Source organism: Amphibalanus amphitrite, unplaced genomic scaffold (genome assembly GCF_019059575.1).
Source record: "Amphibalanus amphitrite isolate SeventyFive unplaced genomic scaffold, NRLGWU_Aamphi_draft 001389F_arrow, whole genome shotgun sequence".
NCBI lineage: Eukaryota > Metazoa > Arthropoda > Thecostraca > Balanomorpha > Balanidae > Amphibalanus > Amphibalanus amphitrite.
In genome coordinates, this window is record NW_024882882.1 from 123,006 (window position 1) to 144,645 (window position 21,640).

General features: G+C 48.2%; 1 protein-coding gene across 2 annotated transcripts; it reads left to right on the plus strand.

Moving 5' to 3' along the window:
• The first annotated feature begins 875 nt into the window (after positions 1-875).
• LOC122372709 lies at positions 876-19,500 on the plus strand. Of its 2 annotated transcripts, XM_043350236.1 has the most exons (5): positions 876-1,034; positions 2,261-2,427; positions 8,824-8,976; positions 16,679-16,815; positions 18,462-19,500. In XM_043350236.1, the coding sequence occupies exons 1-5, from the start codon at positions 1,022-1,024 to the stop codon at positions 18,718-18,720; spliced, it is 729 nt and encodes a 242-aa protein (XP_043206171.1). In that variant the 5' UTR covers positions 876-1,021; the 3' UTR covers positions 18,721-19,500. The 2 variants fall into 2 exon arrangements, with proteins under 2 accessions (XP_043206171.1, XP_043206172.1); XM_043350237.1 differs by lacking the exon at positions 8,824-8,976.
• The last annotated feature ends 2,140 nt before the right edge of the window (positions 19,501-21,640 follow it).

The following is a 21,640-nucleotide window of genomic DNA, read 5'->3' on the forward strand; positions in this document are numbered from 1 at the left end:
CCCTTGTTGGGTGTTGTGGGCCTATATGTCTGACGTTGTGATTAAGCTTGTCTGTAGGTATGTTCCTCTTTGCACAACGGTGCGGTGTTTCTCCAGAGAAATCGACAGTGTGTGTGTGTGTGTGTGTGTGTGTGTTACGTGGGTCCTCGCTAGCCCAAGTGCCTTACCACATCAACGGCGGTTGCTAGGATACCAGCACTCAACTGTGGCTTCCAGCCAACGGGAAGGCAGCATAAAGGCGCCGACTGCAGTGGCAGCGGTAACCACGAGGTCCGAGCCCACCATGGTAACTGAGGACCATGGTTTTGTGGGTTGTTTTAGAGCATTTGTTTCCAACTTTACTGACTGGCAAGTGACAAGCGATTTACTTGCCAGTCAAAACCATTCGTGAAGCTTTTCTTTGCCATTGTACAAGTCTCGGTATATTTTGATTAGGAGGAAATCTTATTAGACTTTGATAAAGTGGGAGTGGACCGGCATTCAGCCTTCACCAAGGCCATATCTAGGCCTCCTCAAACGTCCCAACTTCTACTTCTTCTAGCGTCTGCCTTCTATCTCGGTGACACAATGAAATCGCGTTTTAGGACGTGGATCAGCATAAGCATCCTGTCTAACAAACTTGGTCCGAATAGAGGTTCAGTATTTGGTGTTTTCTGGTCCAAAACCCGCTAAGCTCAGATTGGCGCCTAAACGATACGGACTTGTAGATGTAGGCTATACTCATCTTACACTGCCTCTGCGATCCCTGTCCTCTCCATTTTGAACCCCGTCCCTTCTAACCTAACGCCGCCCTTGCTGATTGCTCCCCCGTCCTCTGTGGCCTGACGCCGCCCCTGCTGCGCTCCGAGCCGTGCCCTGAGGCTGTGTCGGGTCGGACCGGCCGGCAGTGGCCGCTGGAGAGGCGAGGGGAGCGGGTGTCTGGTGGCCGGGCCGGGCGGTGGGTGGCTGGGATAGTGGAGTCGGAGCGTGTTCTGGTCGGTGACGCTGGTGGATAGCGGGAGACAGCGAGGGACGCTGGTGGATGACGGGAGACGGTGAGGGACGCTGGTGGATGACGGGAGATAGAATGCAGCATAGGATTTATGGTTAAAGTTACACGCTTTATGAACTTTTATCCTCGCCCGAACATGGGGCGGGGGTCGCCATCTCCCCCTCCCCCCCCCCCAGGTCGTACTTCTACTCTGCACTAAACATTTTTTAGGCTAGAAGCCTGACTTTTCGTATAGATAGCTGCTCCTCTATCTTTTCTTAATGTCCACTGAAAATGTCAAGTTTCTGTGGTTTTGGTTTCGGAGATATGACCTTGTTCTTCAGGTCATGTCATGACCCAAATGAACGATACCCAATATCTTGCGTTGGCTATGGGTCTTGTGAGCTTTTGACACCTGGATTTCGCCTTTTTTGCCAGTACGTTTTACCTCCCACCTATTACGGAACATGTTCGACGATGTACAGATGTCAGAGTCAGGGTAAGCTCAACCTAGGCTCATCTAAGAACATTGCGTTTTAGGCAGGCTGAATTTACCTACTTTTCGTGAAGTTTCTTTGACTGTATTTTTGGTAAAAGCTCAGTTCATGATATCATGTAATAGGGACACACAAAGCAATTGGTGCACACATCAGTATACTCGTACACACAGAGTCACAGACATACAAACACATTTCATTGATGACCTAACAGCTAACTTGACCTAAAATGACCACAACCAGCAAAAACTTAATCGGGAAGTGTGACAAAGAGCTGTTATAGCTGGCTTGGCACCAATACGGCAGCGTCGTCGGTATATGGTCGGTATATGACGGGCACCGCACGTGATATTACAACGGTGACCCCAAACAGCAACATTTTTTTAGTTTCACCTGACGTGGAAGGTCAATGACTGACACAATGAGGTAAAATTGGATACCATTGGATTTGTCTCTCCCCAAAGAATCTGTTGGTTTTTACCGCAAAGCTCTATCTCTAGCAGGAACGAAATGGCGTGGGGGGGGCATCCCCCCACTCCCATGTGCGTTCTTGGATATCCAATCATTTTCCCATATGGGAAAATGACGTGCGGGCGAGGGTTAAAAGCAAATTATGAGCAAAGTTCTATTCGATAACGTGCGATATGTGTAAGAAACTGGGATTTATATTACCGGTATATCGTTCACGTCCAATTGTGTCCAGTCTTGCTCCTTTGATGCTCGTTGCGGCGTTCAGCGTTGCTCATGTCAACTATCATGTTCAGTTACTGACAGTCGTGCGTTCTTCTTCCAGGACTTCACTGGCGTCGGCCCAGCGGTGGTGGACGGGGGACCGCCATCGTCACCGCCGTCCTGACTGCACCAGAACAACAGCGGCGGACCGAGACAGCAGAGCGACACCGGGCGGCCACTTCGGAACGGGGCGGTGATACGGGCATAACAAAGCAACATTTTTTGGGTGTATGTTTTGTTCCTATAACTATTGTTCCATGGTAAAAACAGAGGAGTCTGCAGGTCATAAATTTCAATACAAACTTTCCGTAGAGTCTTGATATGTGCTGTTTTAAAGTCATCTTTTTCCCAGGTTTATGTTTGTAGATATAAAACTTAATCGGAATTCACTGGGATTGTATTGCGTATGCAAGTCCAAATATTTCGGCCAATATTGTTTGGCCTTGGTCACTGGACAACTACAATAACCCTATAAGTATAGCTCACATTGCAGCGATACCCAAAATTCTAAATTAAATTCACAGACAAAAAATTCAAATCCCCGCGCGCTATCAACCATGTAGGAGATTCCAAGTTAAGAATATCTAGATACACTCACTATTTCCTATCAAAGTATGCTGTAAATTTAACTATAAAATACATACAAACACACAGACAAGAAGTTATACACAGAACACATTCGGCGTCATTAGTTTTAGTTCAGTCCACTCATACTACAGTGATGAGAGGAACGAATATCATCTTGCGTTTTTTAGAGGCAAATCCCAAATTGGGCTCAGTGCAAATTTTCCAACACCTCTGTTCATATCTGGATCCTTCTCTTTTATTTCGATGGCCTCGCGCACTGTCCTCTTCCTCCAATCACTGACATAGGCTACTGTTCTTGCCTCCAAAGGGCGCATCTGACCAGAACACTCACTTGCGTGTCGTGCCGGTGCCGATTTCAATCTGCGTCCGTGTTGGATGTCTTGGGCGTGTTCATTCATTCTCACTGACTTAGGCCTTCCTGTCTCCCCTATGTACACATCTCCACATTCACATTCCACCTCGTAAACGACGCCTTTTCTCATCTCCTTTGGGGTTGTATCCTTTAGGTGAACCAGAGTGTTCCTTAGGTTTCTCCCGACACCTGCACCCTCTGGCGGCGGAGATCCACCCTCAGCATCTGTACCCTCCGGCAGCGGCGGTCCATCCTCGGCACCTGGTCCCTCCGGCGGCGGAGATCCACTCTCGACACCTGCATCTTCCGGCGATGATCCAGTTTCGGCACCACCTGCATCCTCTGGCGGCGATCGACCCTCGGCACCTGCCTCCTCCGGTGGCGACCCGATCGCTAGTGTGACCTCCGGCGGCGGCCCTGTCGCTGCTCCTGTGACCTCCGGCGGCGGCCCAGTCTCTACTCCTGTGACCTCCGGTGGCGACCCGGTCACTGCACGAGCGTCTTCCGACGGTGATTCGGTCACTGCACGAGCGTCCTCCGGTGTCGACCCGGTCACGGCACAAGCGTCCTCCGACGGTGGTCCAGCCATTGCACGAACGTCCTCTAACGGCGATCCTGTTGGTTCTACGTCTTCCTCCGGTGGCAGTCCAGTGATCGTCCAGCCGTTCTCCGACGGGCCACGTCAGCCGCGCCCTAGCCGTCCACGGTATGTCTCCATCCCATATGTGAAAGGGGTCAGTGAGCCCATATCACGATTTTTGCGTGCCCACAACATTGTCGTAGGACACTCGTCAAGAAACCTAAGGAACACTCTGGTTCACCTAAAGGATACAACCCCAAAGGAGATGAGAAAAGGCGTCGTTTACGAGGTGGAATGTGAATGTGGAGATGTGTACATAGGGGAGACAGGAAGGCCTAAGTCAGTGAGAATGAATGAACACGCCCAAGACATCCAACACGGACGCAGATTGAAATCGGCACCGGCACGACACGCAAGTGAGTGTTCTGGTCAGATGCGCCCTTTGGAGGCAAGAACAGTAGCCTACACTGAAAACAAGTTGAAAGAACGTAATGCAAAAGCATCTTAAAATATTCCACACTTAGGTTTTTTCGGTATTAGGGTAAACTGGCTTAGAGGCGAAGCAGAACGTCTGGTTCATGAAGAACACACACAGTGTTGTACATAGACCGAAGACCCGTGCTGCTTCTTCGCGTGCAGTCTTAGCGGCCCCAGGGGGCTTCAACTCGACCAACACCGGTTCTTCTTCGTTCTCCCTAGTCACGTGATATTACGTCACACAAAGCGCGCGAAAGATAAACCCTTTGAAGGTTTTGCACGGACTAGCATCGGGTTTCAGAAGAAGGGGTTGTGGTTTAAACAGTGTAATGGCTTTCATCAAGACCACGCCCGCGTTACCACGTTCTAGCGTCCACCGGAAGCGATCGCCATTTTTCGATCGCGTTGGATCACGCTTTGTGCAGTGACGAGCGGCTGGTGCAAGATTGGGTGAATGGCAAGTAATCGAATATTGAAGAACTGAAATAAGGTTAATTTTTGGCTTGTCAAGTGTTGTGTATTATTTATATTACTTGTGATTGACAATGATAGCAATATCACAACGCTCTTGAAATGCATGGATAAATGCATTGGATGAAGAAAATTCACATGCAAGACCAATCAATGCAGTAAGTATTTATATGTTGTATAATTGCCTCATAGCTTAAATCATGCATGTGGTATTTAGACAAATCTTCCAAATGAAGATAAATCAGGAATAGAATCAGCTTGCCATTTTGGGGTCAACTGATTTAGATATAGGTAAATTTGGCTGATTTTGATGAACACATGAATTCTTGCTGATTAGTACCTACAATATTTTATCTAGCTACACTTTATATGTTAAGTGCATTATTTTATTTTTGGAGTAGGCTCATGGTGTCTGAAGTCAATCTAAGTTTCTTTACTCCCTGTCTGTTGAATAACGCATCTGCCCGACTCTTCATTCTAGGGGACGAGGCCATCTCCGCTCTGATTGAGGCCCTGGAGTCTGAGGAGAGCGTCCTGGCGCGCGGAGACGTCGACATCGTCGGAAACGCTGGCTTGAAGCTGGTGGTGGAAGGAGAAACTGTATGTGATTTGGGAGAATGCGATATCGCCACCCGGCTGCTGACATGGGCGATAGCGCATATAACTGTGTTTGGGAAAACATCCACTTGCCAAAGCTAAAAATGTGTTCATATTTGTACCGTAGAAAGCAACCCTGAGCGTGAAGGAATCAACCTGAATAATTAAACATGCCCGAAAGGCTCTGGAGTTCTTTGGCTTGGATGTGTAAGGCAAGTGACACAGCCGAGGGGAAAACGTTCTTGCAGGCTGATTGCGGGCTGATCGCAGGCTGAATGCGGGCTGGTTGCGGGCTGATCGCATGGGCTGGTTGCGGGCTGGTTGTTCCTGACTGGATACTTGCAGGCTGATTGCTCAGAGTAAAGAGGAAGGTAATACATTTTAAGGTGTATCAAATACTGTGTTTGCGCAGCAGATGTGACGGCGCAGGTCGATAGCCATGCATCATGGGATGTTCAATGGACGAATGAACGGGGATTTTGCGGTATTGCAATAGAACTGAAAGGGTTCTACAACCGATATTCAGAACACAGGGTGGTTTCCCTGTAAACCTCAGGGACTTCTTCACAGACCCTATGGGGTTCTTATCTAGGTGCTAGGAACGCTCTTATTATAAACCCTAAACCTCATAAGAGTCTTTGGAAGAATCGTGTGGATTCTTTTCATGAGAATGCAAAGCCGTCTACGTGAAGAACCATGGGGGTTCTGAAAAACGGTGGCATAACATTTTACCCCACAGGGGTCTAAATACCCCTGTACGTTCTCAACGTTCTTCCAAAATGTTTTCAGTGTATGTCAGTGATTGGAGGAAGAGGACAGTGCGCGAGGCCATCGAAATAAAAGAGAAGGATCCAGATATGAACAGAGGTGTTGGAAAATTTGCACTGAGCCCAATTTGGGATTTGCCTCTAAAAAACGCAAGATGATATTCGTTCCTCTCATCACTGTAGTATGAGTGGACTGAACTAAAACTAATGACGCCGAATGTGTTCTGTGTATAACTTCTTGTCTGTGTGTTTGTATGTATTTTATAGTTAAATTTACAGCATACTTTGATAGGAAATAGTGAGTGTATCTAGATATTCTTAACTTGGAATCTCCTACATGGTTGATAGCGCGCGGGGATTTGAATTTTTTGTCTGTGAATTTAATTTAGAATTTTGGGTATCGCTACAATGTGAGCTATACTTATAGGGTTATTGTAGTTGTCCAGTGACCAAGGCCAAACAATATTGGCCGAAATATTTGGACTTGCATACGCAATACAATCCCAGTGAATTCCGATTAAGTTTTATATCTTCAATTCCATGACAGATCACCTAGGCATGTTCACCATGACCTCTCCGATTATGCTCAAATTTGGTACACAAGTTGACCTATGGGCGCTAATACGTCCCAGTGAATTTTTAGTCTCTAGGTCACAGGGGTCAGGAGATATGGGTCATGCAAATTTTAAGGTTTCCCGGAATATTGGAATATAAAGTATTTTTTATCTCTGCAACGGTTCACCGGATCAAGAAAAGTTATATATGAAATAATAAGCGCATGGGCTGGTGCGTCTAGCAAAAATGTGAATGAAACCCCAAGGTCATTTTTTGACCTCGTGACCTTGTGACGTTTTCTTGACCTCGTGACCTTCCAAATTTGTCCTATTTTAAAAATTCTGATTTTTTCCCTCAGAGATGTCTTATCTATGCTCTCAACAGTGGTATGTGATTTGGTTGGTATATCGGACCCGTTGACCTCAAACTGAGGTCAACAATGTGGTCATGACCTGACATTAAAATGACATCTGCCCAGAACGTCATGAATCATAGGCAATATGGGTGTCATATGAAAGCTAACTTCACGGAGAATACATTGGTGATGTTTTTGAGTAGGTATGGGCCGGGTCAAGGTCACATTAGGTCAGTGACCTCGCACAGCATTGTGTTCTTTGAAGGTGGCGTATTTTATTTTTTATTTTGGTAAGTCCAATGATCAGAACACAATAAAAAGAAAACAAAACGTCATAAAACAACGTCTTTCTTTATTCAAAAGGCACAGATAAAATACACACACCCATATACACACACTCGCACAAACACACACATACATACACCTTGTTCGAGGAAGTTCTTTCAGACAAACCTCAGTGACACACGCAGTGTGAAGAACGAGTCTCAGAAGACTCGGAGAGCTTGAAGGCTGCTATGGTGTGGGAGTCGAGCGGTACAAAGCGGTGAAACGTCCTGGTACCCTTCACCATGCGGGCACTTGTGAAGTGTTCGTTCATTTTCGTCTTTGTTTCTGCTATTTGCGTTGCCGAAACGAAGAAGGAATGTATTTTATCGGTAAGGTGGTCCTCATAGTATTTGAAGAAAGCAGCGGGACTCAGGATCTGGATCAGGGTCAAGCTCTCCGAGTCTTCGGAGACTCGTTCTTCACACCGCGTGTGTCACTGAGGTTTGTTTGAAAGACCTTCCTCGAACAAGGTGTATGTATGCGTGTGTTTGTGCGAGTGTGTGTATATGGTTGTGTGTATTTTATCTGTGCCTTTTGAATAAAGAAAGACGTTGTTTTATGACGTTTTGTTATCTTTTCATTGTGTTCTGGTCATTGGACTTACAAAAAAATACGCCACCTTCAAAGAACACAATGCTGTGTTAGGTCACTGACCTAATGTGACCTAGACCCGGTCCATACCTACTAAAAAACACCACCAATGTATTCTCCGTAAAGTTAGCTTTCATATGACACCCATATTGCCAATGATTCATGACGTTCTGGGCAGATGTCATTTTTATGTCAGGTCATGACCACATTGTTGACCTCAGTTTGAGGTCAACGGGTCCAATATACCAACCAAATCACATACCACTATTGAGAGCATGGATAAGACATGTCTGAGGGAAAAAATCAGAATTTTTAAAATAGGACAAATTTGAAAGGTCACGGGGTCAAGAAAACGTCACAAGGTCACGAGGTCAAAAAATGACCTTGGGGTTTCATTCTTATTTTTGCTAGACGCACCAGCCTATGTGCTTATTATTTCATATATAACTTTTCTTGATCCGGTGAACCGTTGCAGAGATAAAAAATACTTTATATTTCAATATTCCGGAAAACCTAAAAATTTGGATGACCCATATCTCATGACGCCTGTGACATTGGGACTAAAAATTCATTGGGACGAAGTAGTGCCCATAGGTGAACTTGCATGCCAAATTTGAGCAAAATCGGAGAGGTCATGGTGAACAATGGGAAAAAAATTAACAATTGAAAACAATTGGAAAAAAAATAGGTGATTTGTCGTGGAATTGCCCCAGTTGTATTATACAAACGGCAACGTAAACCGTTTAAATTGATCATAATCCTGTTAGAATAAGTTGGTTTGTCTGTAGTGTGATATTTTTATCGTTTTAAACGCGTTTTAATTGTATTATCGGCGATGCTCCTTAAACCACTTCAGTTCATATATCATCCAACTGCAAGTTCATAAAATTTGATATTGGGTAAAATGGAAATCATTTCCATTGTATATCCGCTCGCCGCCATCTTTCCCTCTCTTCTCCAACAGTGTCCGCGTGACTCAGACTCTGTGGACCACCGTCCGCTGTCTGCCCTCCGCCCGGTCTCCGACACACCGGGCCTTCGGAAGACTGGTCGTCAAACTACAATGCTTAGAAGTCCTCGGACTACAGAATTACTCGTCATCAAACTACAGTACTATGTACCTATCCTCGGACTACAGAACTACCGGCCCGCAGACTACAGTACTATACCGGTCCTTGGCGGTAGCTGACAGGCACGAGAATAGGAAATCAGCGAGCTCTTTGGAACGCATTGATATCTAAACGCAACTTCATATTTTCAATAAACATTTCTGCTATTATTAAGTAACTTTTGCCAAACGACTAAGGCCACTCATACCCAGGGTAGGTATATACATAGAACCTCGTACCCAATCATACCAAGCGTATCTTATGATTCGTGGCCATCCTTGATCCTTAACCCGCGCCCTGCTGGGGGGGGGGGGGTGTTTGAACACCCCCCTTGTGGTTTTTCGCGAATATCTCAAAAACGGCGGCGCGGAGCGCCGCCGTTTTTGGTACACCTTATCATATATCAATTCTACACATGTTGTGAAAATTTCAGACCAAGGTCATTCAAGGTCAGGTCACCAGGTCACTTAAAGTGACCTCACCTCATAAAAAGTTTCAATGTCTGTCATAGCTACACCGAGTGACCGATCGCTTTGAAACTTTCAGCGATTGCTAAGAGCAATAGCATGTACAAAATGTACAGGGTGTCCCGAAAGTTTTGCAACATCCGTTTTCCCATATGTTTTGTCTCTACCGCTAATATCAACGTTCCACTGGCAACCTTCCGCTTGTCCCGGGTAGACGGCGCGACTGCCCACCCGACCCAGCGGCGGTTATTGCCGCGGGGCACGGCTGACCCGTCTGGGGCGGCCGCCGTCTGACCTTAGGTCAGTCGCAGACATGAAGGTGGCCGGACGGGTAACGCGCAGAGAGGCGGTGCGCTCCCGCGCGATCGGGTTGCTGGAAGGTGGCGTGGCGCAGGGGGTTGTCGCAGAGAAGCTGGGCGTCGATCGGACCACTGTCTACCGGTGGTGGAAACGTTTTCGCGACGGCAAACCGTTAGCCGACAAGAAACGTTCAGGCCGGCCGCGTGCCGTGTCCAACGTCGCCAGAATCGTCTGTGCCAAAGCTGCTGGCAAGCGTGGCCAAAGGGTCAGGAAATTGGCCACGCGGCTGACGCGAAAGGGTTACCCGGTGTCAAAGTCGGGTGTCCATCGGTTCATGACCCAGTCGAAGCATTTCCGGTCGTACAAAAGATCAAAACAGCCGAAAATGACAAGAAAACAGAAGCTTGCAAGATTGGAATTTTGCAAGAGGGTAAAAAATTGGGGCTTCGATGAGTTCAAGAACGTCATCTGGTCCGACGAGTCCATCTTCGAAATCCAGCACACGCCAAATCGGCAAAACGATCGAGTCTGGGCGAAATCTCGCGACGAAGTGCCCCCGGTTGAAACCATCAAGCACCCCGCGAAACTCATGGTGTGGGGCGGAATGACCGCACAGGGCCTGACTGAACTTCACGTGGTGCCCAAAAACCAGACTGTCAACACCGCATACTACGTGGCCGAGATTCTGGAGGGCTCACTTCTGCCGGCGGTCAACCGTAAGAGCAGCAATGGCGGTGTCACGGAGAAGAAAATCGTCGACCGGAGGTCAGAAGGAATTTTTATGCAAGATGGCGCACCAGCACACACCGCAAAGCGGACACAAGAATGGTGTGCGGAACACCTCCCAGGGTTTTGGGGTAAAGGGGAGTGGCCTGGCAACTCCCCCGACCTAAACCCAATAGAGAATGTGTGGGCAATCATGAAGGAGAGCCTCGACCAGCAGGAGCCCGCCACCAACCTGGGTCAGCTCGAGCGCCGGCTGAAGAAGGCCTGGAGAGACATCTCCGCGGACACACTGCGCCGCCTGGTGGCCAGCATGCCATCACGTGTCCAGAAGTGTGCCCGGCTTCGCGGTGACTATGTTGGTTGTTAAATAAAGCGGAAAGGACAACTCTGAAGTGTTTAATTTACAACGTTAAGGATGTTGCAAAACTTTCGGGACACCCTGTATATCTCAGAATTTTGATATCGATGACCTAAGGTCAGGTCAATTTTGCGACCTCCCCATTATAAGTCAACGGGAGAAAATTGAAATGCGCCTATTTTGGACGAAAGACATTATACACACTCCCAAACACTGAATTACAAGTGGCTTAGACACACTGAACATGAAAATGGTGTCCGTGACCACCGTTTATGCCCTGAGGTCATCTTAGGTCACGAATGGTATCTAGCAGTTTTTCGCAAATAACTTTTAATAGAGGCATGCTAGAGCGATGAAAACGCCTTAGATGTGTTCATCTCGACGACACGGATCGACTGATATGCAACATTCCGGTCAGGTCATGACCTTGACCTGAGGTCAAATTTTCAAGTTGACCTTGCAAGGTCAAGTTATAGTTCATTCGATGCGTCTTGACGAGAGGAACACGAAGCCGGTAAAAGTTAGCTCGTACAAGGCTTGGGTCAAAAGTTATTGCAGAAAAATTGTTTCCGAAAAAATCGGCTATTTTTGCAGTTTTTGCCCCCTGCAGGCAAAACCGTTGACGTTAGGTCAAATCTGAGAGGATTACTCAGAAAGGGCGTTGATAGGGCTATCGAATGCGCTTTTCCGCGGCGCTGTAGCTCTATTGGTTCCCGAGTTATGCGTTGGCTTCTGGGAAATTGTCGACATTCGACCTGGAAATCGGCGAAATTTTTGCCTTCAACGACCTCTGGTGACCTGACCTTTGACCTGACCAAAAAATTGACCGAAGTGATTTCGTCATTATTTTTGACGCTCTTTCGAACGCCGCCTTCCGCGTATCGCTACGTGGCCCAGGAGCCGAGTTAGAAGGGGGGGGGGTGTTCAAATACCCCCCCCCCCAGCAGGGCGTGGAAATCCAGGACCCCCAGCCGGGCGCGGGTTAACCCGCGCGGGGCTTGGGGGGTAAATTTTACCCCCCCCTCGCGAATTTTTGCAATATCTCGAAACTGAAAAACTGAACTGAACAAAACTGAAAGTTTGGCGGCGCGCAGCGCCGCCAAACTTTCAGTACCTTTTCTTACATCAATTTAACACGTTCTCTGAAAATTTGAGCGAAATCCGTCGGAAAAAAATTGAGAAATTGACGTTTTAGTGACGTCATGTTCGCCATTTTCGCCTCAAAAACGGCAAAATTTCAAACGCCGCTAATATCTTCATTTTTAAAGGAATCAAGACGTAACAAAAAAGGTTATACGTAATTCTACTTTGTCTATCAAATGGCTATCTCGGTTTTCTGAAAATTTTGGATTTTGTCCCTTTTTTTTCTTCAAAAAACTGACTTTTGGGGGGGGGGGAAAGCTATAAATCCAAAATTTTGAGTGTATCGAAAAAACCGGAATATACGTCAGAGAAGTGGTCTATGTGCACCTACATACCAATTTTTAGAAGAATCGGTTAAAAAATGTGGGAGTTATTCAACATTTTATTACGTCACGACACACAAATATTTTGAAAAATGATTTTTTTTGGAAGTTCTAGACCTCGTACGGAAACAAAAATAGCACCATTCGATTTGCCGTGAAAAACTGCATCAGATAGACACCTTTTTAGGCCTTAACAACCAACTTCAAAATTTGACCTCACTTGACCTGACCTTGACCTGACCTCGACCTGAAATTCATCCAGCGGTGGTCCATATCACTTATTGAGTGTGCCTATTGAATTATATGAGTAAAATGACCCATAAAACATGTGTCGCACATGCCCTTTTCTATGGTGACCTGACCTGACCTGACCTGACCTTGACCTCTGAATGATATTGTATGCAACGAATTTTGTCTTGGTAGCCTAAGAACACGTTTTGGGCAATCAGTCTCAGTCCATGACTCCATTCTTCGGCAACTACGGTGCAAGGCCGATACTGTAGACACTTTCAATTTGTACCCTTGACCTGACCTTGACCTTGGTCTCAAACTTTAATTTAGTACATGTTTTTACTTGTTCGTGATGAGATCTTTCCTTTCGATTGGCGTTTGAATTTTCCAAATCGGACCATTAGTTCGGGAGATAACGGGGGGGGGGGTAAAATTTACCCCCCCCCAGCCCCGCGCGTTCGGCTGGAGACCCCAGCCCCGCGCGGGTTAAAGGTAGTGTGCCACCTTTGAAAGATTTCCCATTTTATTTTTCCTAGGATAAGAAGCTTCTGTTTTTACCTAATATCGCAAAAAAAAAAATAAAAAATGGGCCTGGAATAGTGCCTTTTTCGCCTAAAAGTTTATCGGTTTTTCGATATGTATAACAGCTGTAGTGGGCTCACCTGCAAACAGGCGTCGGCAACAATCGCGAATGCGGCGCACATGTGACAATAAGCAAAGGTCATTATAGTGTTACGACCATACGACGTACGGGAATGAGTTATCAGCTGTCTAATCGTGGACAACATAATGTCGAGCCTTAAACTGTAAGCCTGTATTGGTATTGTTTCTTTTATTTGGCTGTCGAACATTATTTATTGTTTGAAATATGATTTTATGTAAAATAATTGATATGAAAAAGCCGTCTCATAAGTTATGACCCCATTTCACCACACGCAAGTGGCATAAATGACAATGATCAGCTGACGCATTTTTCTTGGCCGAAGTCAGAGCGCGCAGCCCGACGCACCACCACCGCACCACAAAGTATGAGCAGAATCCGCGCCCAAAGCCAGGGCCCCGGTAACGTGAGGTAGCCGAGTCGGGGCAGCGTGCGCTGACCCAAGCCGGGGCCGCAGCTTTGGGCGCGGTCTACCGCATCCCCGCGGGCAGCCCCGGGCTATCACATGACACCGGGAGGACGCGCGGCTCCGGCTTGGGTCAGCGCACGCTGCCCTGACTCGGCTACCTCACGTTACCGGGGCCCTGGCTTTGGGCGCGGTCTACCGCACCACCTAACAGGCGTGTTCGAAACCGCAGGAGCTGATGATGAACGGGTTTATCGAAACTTGATTGGATGAGCATATCGGTAATAGCGATTTCAGTGTGTGCATTTATTGTTCATAGTGGTGTGAAATGTGGTTGGGGTACGACCGACAACTCGTCGGGGCGAATTTCGCACTGGGGTACTCAAAATTTGAAGAATTTAAGACGTTTCCATGAGTTTTGAAGGTATGGATAAGTTCTAAAAATCCGGTTCTCCTTATCTGGGCCATTAACTCCATACGGTCCAGGAAAGCTGGCACACTACCTTTAAGCTTCACGCATATTGCAGTTTTGTGACCGTCTATTGTGGCGACTGGCGTGTATGACAGTCTATTTGTCGTGGCATATATCTGATCGTCTTTTTGAAGTGGTATATGTAACCGTCTATTTCACGTGGTCTGTGTGACCGACCGTCTATTTGACGCGTTATATGTAACCGTCTATATGACGTCTTATAATATGTAGCTGTATATTTTATGTGCTACCGTCCTACATGGTATATGTGACCGTTTATTTGCCGCAATATGTGAGACAGTCTTTTTGTTGTGGTATATGTGACCGTCTATTTGATTGTGTAACCGTCTATTTGCAGTTGTATGTGTCACCGTCTATTCATCGTGGGATATATGACTTTTTATCGTGGCGTATGTGACCGTTTATTTGTCGTAACTATCGATTTCACGTGGTTGGTATATATGTATACTATACATGTGACTTTCTGTTTGTCGTTGTTTCCATGTGACCGTCTTTTTAACCCACGAGTTGCTGGGGGGGGGGGGGGCGTTAAACGCCCCCACTTTTTTCGGCGGGCCATAGCATAAAAAACGGCGCGTTGCAGGCGCGCCAAATTTTGCATACCTGTAGGGAATTGATTGAAGTTTATTGTGACAAAGTTTCAAAAAAATCGGTCGGAAAATTTTTGAGATATCGAGGTTTTAGTGACGTCATGATTTCTGAGTTTTCGACCAAAAACGGCATATGTTCAAAAAATCATATAAAATCACAGAATAGACATACGGACATGCCGTAAACGCCATTAGACTGCCAATACCATGAACAATCAAAGGGCTATCTTCGATTATTGATTATCGTTCCGCATTATCCAAAATCTTGAACTGAATCTTGGCAATTTCTCGTGACAACTTCACGACCATGATACATGAATTTCTTAAATTGAGCTTTTTGAGCCAAACACGTACACATATGATAAAATGAATGTCACCATCGTGTTCTACGCCCCAAATTACCCATTTGGGGCGTAGAACGTCCCAAATAAACGGTGACCATAGAAATAATCCGCACATAGGCCACATAGACATACGTGGCCTATGTGGTTGGGGTACGACCGACAACCCGTCGGGGCGAACAATCAAAATGAGGTTCGCGGTTGACCGGCGCACCGGTGCACGCCGCAAGGTTCTCACCCCTGTGGAGCTCACCGAGTGGCTGACAGTGCCGCTAGCCACCGGCCCGCCCGCCCAGTACCGGCTGTATGCAGTGATAGTCCACGCGGGCCATTCGCTGGACGCTGGCCACTATTTCTCATTCTGTCGCGCCTCCGGTGGCGGTGGTATTGATGGGATGGACGATACCGGCTGGTGGCGGCTGGACGATACGTCAGCGGTGCCGGTGCCGGCGGCCACCGCGCTGGGCCGGCCGCGCCGCTCCACCGAGGCAGCCTACACGCTGCTGTACCGGCTGACCGATGCAGCGGTGGCGGGGGCGGCGGGCGGCTTGTCGGCGCTGGCCGCCCTGCCTGGCCCGCTGCGAGCCGCCGTGGAACGAGACAACGCCGTTTTCCGACGGGAGCGGCAGGGCCGGACGGCCGGCGCACTGCCGATGGTCCACGACGGATGGCTGCCGCCGGGTGCCGGCTGCGGCGGCGACAGCGGGCCCGGCGTCCCTCGGATGCGTCAGCCGACGACGAGGCGAAGCGGTCCAAGCAGGAGAACGGCCACAACGGCGTCAACGGCCAGGCGGCGCCCCTGATATGCGTCCGCCCCGACCTAGCCCCGCTGCCCCGCCCTTCTGATCTGGATCACCCGTGCATGATGTCTCGCCGCATCATTTTATTGTGCTGTTAAATGTACCTGTTTTGGTGTAAATAAACTATCTTTGACCAAAAAAATTACCCATAAAACATGTGTCACAGGCTGCGAATATCAGTTTTGATTTTTGGGGATATGTGCCTACCCGGTTGACCTGACCTTGACCCTGACCTATGCTTGACTGACCCCTACATGGAGCTGACACTCTTGTAGGCCATATATGATGGATTGTGCACCGTTTTGACAGAGTTTATGACGAGAGGCGCCCATTGCGAAGTCCTGAAGTCAATGCTACTGAAAGCCCGATCTCAGGTGTTTGACCTGACCTTCAACCTTGACCCGACCTGTGACCTCAAAATTCAACTTTGAAGTACTCATGTGAAGCGTCTCGTCGCGTTCTTTCGTTTGCCGCCTCGTGCGTTTCGCTGCGCCTATTGGTTCTCGAGTTATCGGCTGGGGGCGTTTAACGCCCCCCCCCCCCCCCAGCAAACGGTGGGTGGCGAAATACCCCAGCAACTGCCGGGTTAAGTTCAACCACCCCGTGGCTAATCTCGAAAGTAGAAGGTGCATTTGTACCGGCGATTCTCTCTCTCTCTCTCTCTCTCTCTCTCTCTCTCTCTCTCTCTCTCTCTCTCTCTCTCTCTCTCTCTCTCTCTCTCTCTCTCTCTCTCTCTCCCTCTCTCTCTCTCTCGCCCTCCCTCCCCCTCTCTCTCTCGCTCTCTCTCTCTCTCTTTCTCTTCTCTCTCTCTCCATCCCTCCCTTCTGCCCACCCTTCGATGACTCCATGTGAAATAATCTCGTCTCACCAGGTTCAACTAAATGAGGACGATGATCCGGCCCTCTACAGAGAGCGACTCCCATCAGTTAGCACCAGCCTGACCGCTGGAGGAGCTCCTGTCCTGCTGGCACCGCCGGCGGTCGCCGTGCTGCCAGCGCTGATCATTACGTGAGTATATCTTGTCAGCTCCACCGAGAACCTGCAGTCTTATGTCGCACTAATCACAACCTACTGTGACTCTAGAAATGTAAAATGATCGAAGTGTATTGTGTTAGATGCGCGTAGCCGTATCAAGTTTATGTTGGCGATTGGCGACCTCCTAGTCACGTTCCGTCATTCGTGCTCGGAACAACTTACCTATTCATTTTCTTATTTTCTATAATTTTGTCGTCCCGTGTACTTTCAGATGTATTGTGCCATATTTCTATACTCTGTTCCGTTTCAAGCTTGCAGCCGAAGTGCCCTGCTGAAAGCAGTGGGTGATTTCTGTATATAGGTACAGCTCATACATTTTAACCCTCGCACGACCAGGCCATTTCTCATAACGCGAACGACCAGGGGGGGGGGGGTTGTTACGACCCCCCCCCCTGGCGTTTCGAAACGGAAGGTCGTAGAGCTTAGCGAAAAAAACCAACGGATTGCTCTCAACGAGATCTCGCGATTGGTGGTATATTTTTTGGTCCTAGGTCAACATTTGACCTACTTATGACCGGTCAAAGGTCAAATTTTCCGAAAAAAAATCAAACTTTTTCAACTTTCCGCGGCGATTGCGGCAAAACGGTGGGAGATATCGACTTGAAACCTTCACTATCGTGTTCCTTGATCAATTCTCTATCGTTTGGTATGTATTTCGTTTCCCTAGCTCTAAAAATGGCGCGTTGGGAGCGCCGGAAGTCGGCAAGGTCACAGTCGGCGGCAGAAATTCGAAAAATCAAAATTTAAATTTTTGAAATCTGATTGTATTTTTGGATTTGGGAGGTCCATTTGCTCCCTATAGAAGCTAATATTGCTGCATATTCCCATTGAGGTGACAAGAATTAGCAAAATAGTGGTTCGGGCGCTTTTCAAAAATAGTACCGGACGCTGTTCCTCTTGTGACGTCATAGCTCCGTGACCTGACCTGACCCGGTCAATTTTCTTGCACCACACGATAGCCAATGCTTGCCCCAACATGCATGGGAAGTTTCATCATGATCCATCAAACAATGTGGGTATCACCATTCACCGGCAGAAAACCTAGGGATTCGGCGCACACGTTTGGTAACTGTCGGCCGGAGGCTGTACCTCTTATGACGTCGTAACTCCGTGACCTGACATGACCCGATCAATTTTTTTTCGGCAAAAGATGCGCAAAGGTTGCCCCAGAGGGTATTGAAAATTTCAGCCCGCTACGACAAGCCGTTTAGCGTGCACTTCGAAAAAACCTCAGGGTGGGGGTTGATACAACCCCCCCCCCCTAGGCGTTCTAGGGTTAAGCGCAAATTCTTGAGCGGAGGAGAAACTCCGACCGCAAGCTTGACATGGAACAGACCGTTAATTTTTCCTGATCTAATTCGTGTCTCCCATCAATTGTCAATTGTATCGACCTTTGCCATCAATTTTTTTTTCAATTTTTCGTCATCCTTCATAGTACCTACGTATCTTCTCCTTTCATGATGATCACTATTCAACAAAGCTGTGCCGGAAAGGTTATCGTACCGATCATGCAATGTCTCTTTCGTGCAGTCCAGTCTTACTCCCCCCTCCCAGTGGATTCACTGTGTGCCGTCCGTAATTTTTTTTTCTGACGACCCCCGCTCCCTGTTTGCCTGCAGGCGGAGGTGGCGCGCCTTCTGGTTCAGTACTGCGTGTGGATCGACCTGCAGAACGAGGTGGCGCGCTCGCCGCTGCAGATGGCGCCACCGGGGCTGGCGAGCGACCTCCAGCAGCTGGCGCCGCCCCGGTGGAGCCCACCGCTGCCACAGATGGCAGCATCGTCGCCCACAAGGCTCGACTGGCCGTCAGTGCGCGTATTTCGAACCGGTGGACTTTTGTTTCATATCTCTGATCCAGAACAGTGTCGCTCTGCAATAAGGGCCAGCCAGCGTTTGTTAGGTGTCACTTTGCTGGTGTTGAATCTGATGATGCGATGTTACTAGGACTTGCCGTCCTAACTAGATTCGTCGGAACTAGGTCTTCAGCAGCGCCCAATAACCAGTAGGTACTTTCGGTGTGACTCGCTTTTCCTAAATCTGTGGAAGTGCGTTCTGTAACGCTCGCCGCTCACTGTACCTGTACCTGTACGCTTGTCACGTGAGGTGTCGCTGTCTGTACCCATCATTGCCGTATCTCTTTCGTTACACTTTCGCTGTATAGCTGCACCTTGTCGACTGCTTGTGCTGAGTAACTACGGCGGAAGCTGAAGACGTCTTTTGTCGTCCTGTGACGTATCTCAGGCTAGCGTAGCGTTTGTGCGGTTACCTGTCATTGACGTATGTGGACTTTGCCAGTGTCATGTTTTCGCTGTCATCACCGTGCTGTCTGCGCGAACATTGGGACAATGGCTGTGCTTAATGTGCATGCGATGCGCATCTCTGTTCGCTGTAGGTATTGCATTTGACTCTTGGTAAAGCCGTGAGGTAGATGAGGTTCTTGTGACTCGGATCTGCGTACTCCCTGTTTTCCGTGTGCGTACGTCGCCAGTCAATGTAGAGGCATTTGAAAACTGATTGAAAATGTAGCAAGATCTGTCGCCTTTATCTATAAATATGACCTGATGTTGGTACCTCGGCCGTCCTCCTGGAACTGCGAGGCGTGAGCTAGTAGCTGACACAGAGATTGCTGAATGTTTGGCGAATAAAGATCGAAAAACCATGGAATGTGTGGTATGATGTGGTACGAACACGATGCGAAGGGAAAAAGTCGTGTGACGCTCAATGGAGACGCAAGAACGGATCTCGCGTGGCTGATACGAGTGTCAAGACTCGCAAAACGGGAGAAAATGGGATTGCTCGAAGCAGTCACACTAAATCTGTCATAACCTGCGGCTAGAGCAAGTCTCCGTTTTTGAAATCGAGCCCGGTCGGTCGGTCGGTAAGGCATTCGCCACGAAAGAAAGTGGGCGGAGCCTAGATGGCCCTAAAACTGAAATTGGCATAAGGCAGTTTCAGGTGCCCCACCGGGTTTACCCTGGTGGCCGAGTGGATAGCGTGACGTCAGCGTGCATTTTAGACTTTCGAAGGTTTTGGGTTCGAGACCCGGAAACAGCCATGATTACGATAAATTGTTCCGCTCTAAACGGGCCTCGAACCCAAAACCTTCGAAAGTGTAAAATGCACGCTGACGTCACGCTATCCACTCGGCCACCAGGGTAAACCCGTTGGGGCACCTAGAAGCGCTTTACGCCGATCTGAGATTAGGGCTGTTTAGGCCCCGCCCACTTCTCTCCGTCGTCAGCCCAGCCCGTGTGACGTCACGTCCACTGCTGCTGTCGACTGTTTGGCTCTGTACGCGGGTCTCTCAGTCTCCCTGAACCGTCCGACTATCAGTGAAAGGAGTTCCCACGCGACTTCCAGGACACTGCTACTGTCTAGCACTCAAAGACACGTCGTTGGAGCCGTACTTCGGATTTTATTGAGACATTTACAATTAAAACATACAATACAATAAACACAGTAATTGTTCTTCATAAGAGGCAGGGGCATCTTCAGATGAAAGTCGACCAGCCACGTAGCTTGGTGCGCGTTTGATGTGCCTCGGGTCGGGTCCGATTGATAAGTGTTGCATGGTCGGTTGGCGGACGGGGCGGCGCCGGCGGCACTCGGCCCCTGACATCTAGACCGGCCCGGCGCCCGCCAAGCCGATTGACCCCGGCGATGACCTCTGATGGCCGCAGGCGGTGACAGCTGCCGATCTGAGTCGTCTGGAAGCGAGTGGAGATCAGTGAGGGGTTGGGCACGCTGCGGGTGGGGAGGGACAAGAGAGGGAGGGAGGGTGCCGCGGACTGACGAAATCATAACAACAGAAGAGGGGCTGGGGAGGGGCTGTGGTGCTGCTATACCTGCACTGGGGACGGGGCATACCTGGCACTACGGGAACTCTGAAACAAACGGATGCAGAAGCGACATCACATGACAACTTACGCGTTGCCAAATTCGCTGCAAGCAGCATGAAAACACGTACAAACTGTTCGCAGCGCCAGACACCGACACAAGCATGACAAAGGTGACAGACACTTAACCGATTACCCAATCTCCCTTCGGCCCTCCCCCCCTCTCTCTCTCTCTCTCCCCGTTCGCCTAATTCATGACACTCGAGTCACTGGACAAATAATCGCCGATGCCGGAACGTCACTGAAGCAGCCTCTCCACTGCAAAATACAGCCTTGACCTCACAGCTCATAACTCACCGTAATTGTTCTCAACTCCTTGCACATTGCACAATGCACAACTTTCATCTCACTGTTCCTGCCGCTCTCACAGTCACAAATAATCAACTGTAAGTCCTTCAATATCAGTCGGGCGCACTGTGGTATCTCCGATTCATTTATGGAGACGTTTCTATTATTGGAAACGTTTCCAATTTTGACTACTCTTCTGTTCCAAAAATGGAAACGCTCGTTCCATAAATAGAAACGCTAACATCTCCGCAAGTATTTTCTTGCCAAGGGTGGCTGGATTCGATGTATAACAACTGTTTCGCGTAAAACAAGCTCAGATACACCAAAAACACTTGTCTTCTTGCATGGAAAGCTGTCGTATGCATTAAAATTCACGTCTTTAAAATGCTCCTGAATCGTATCCATTTATGGAGACTTAGTTTCCAAAAATGGAAACGCCGATGTTCCAAAAAAAGAAACGCTGAAGTTCAAATGTGTGCAAACTTAGCTTAAATGTGTTTTTAAAATTCACATGCAACTAAAAATTTGATGTTTTGGGACTGGTTTAGCATCTCGGCTCTCGGCAGTTACCTTGGACGTCGGGTTCGATAATAATACCTTACGCGCCGCAACTTG

Bases quoted from the DNA above. Each gene is read 5' to 3' on its own strand.
- LOC122372709 (XM_043350236.1), top strand. The intron at 2,428-8,823 runs GTATGTTTTGTT...CTTCTCCAACAG, and splicing joins CAAAGCAACATTTTTTGGGT to TGTCCGCGTGACTCAGACTC. The intron at 8,977-16,678 runs GTACCTATCCTC...TCGTCTCACCAG, and splicing joins TCATCAAACTACAGTACTAT to GTTCAACTAAATGAGGACGA.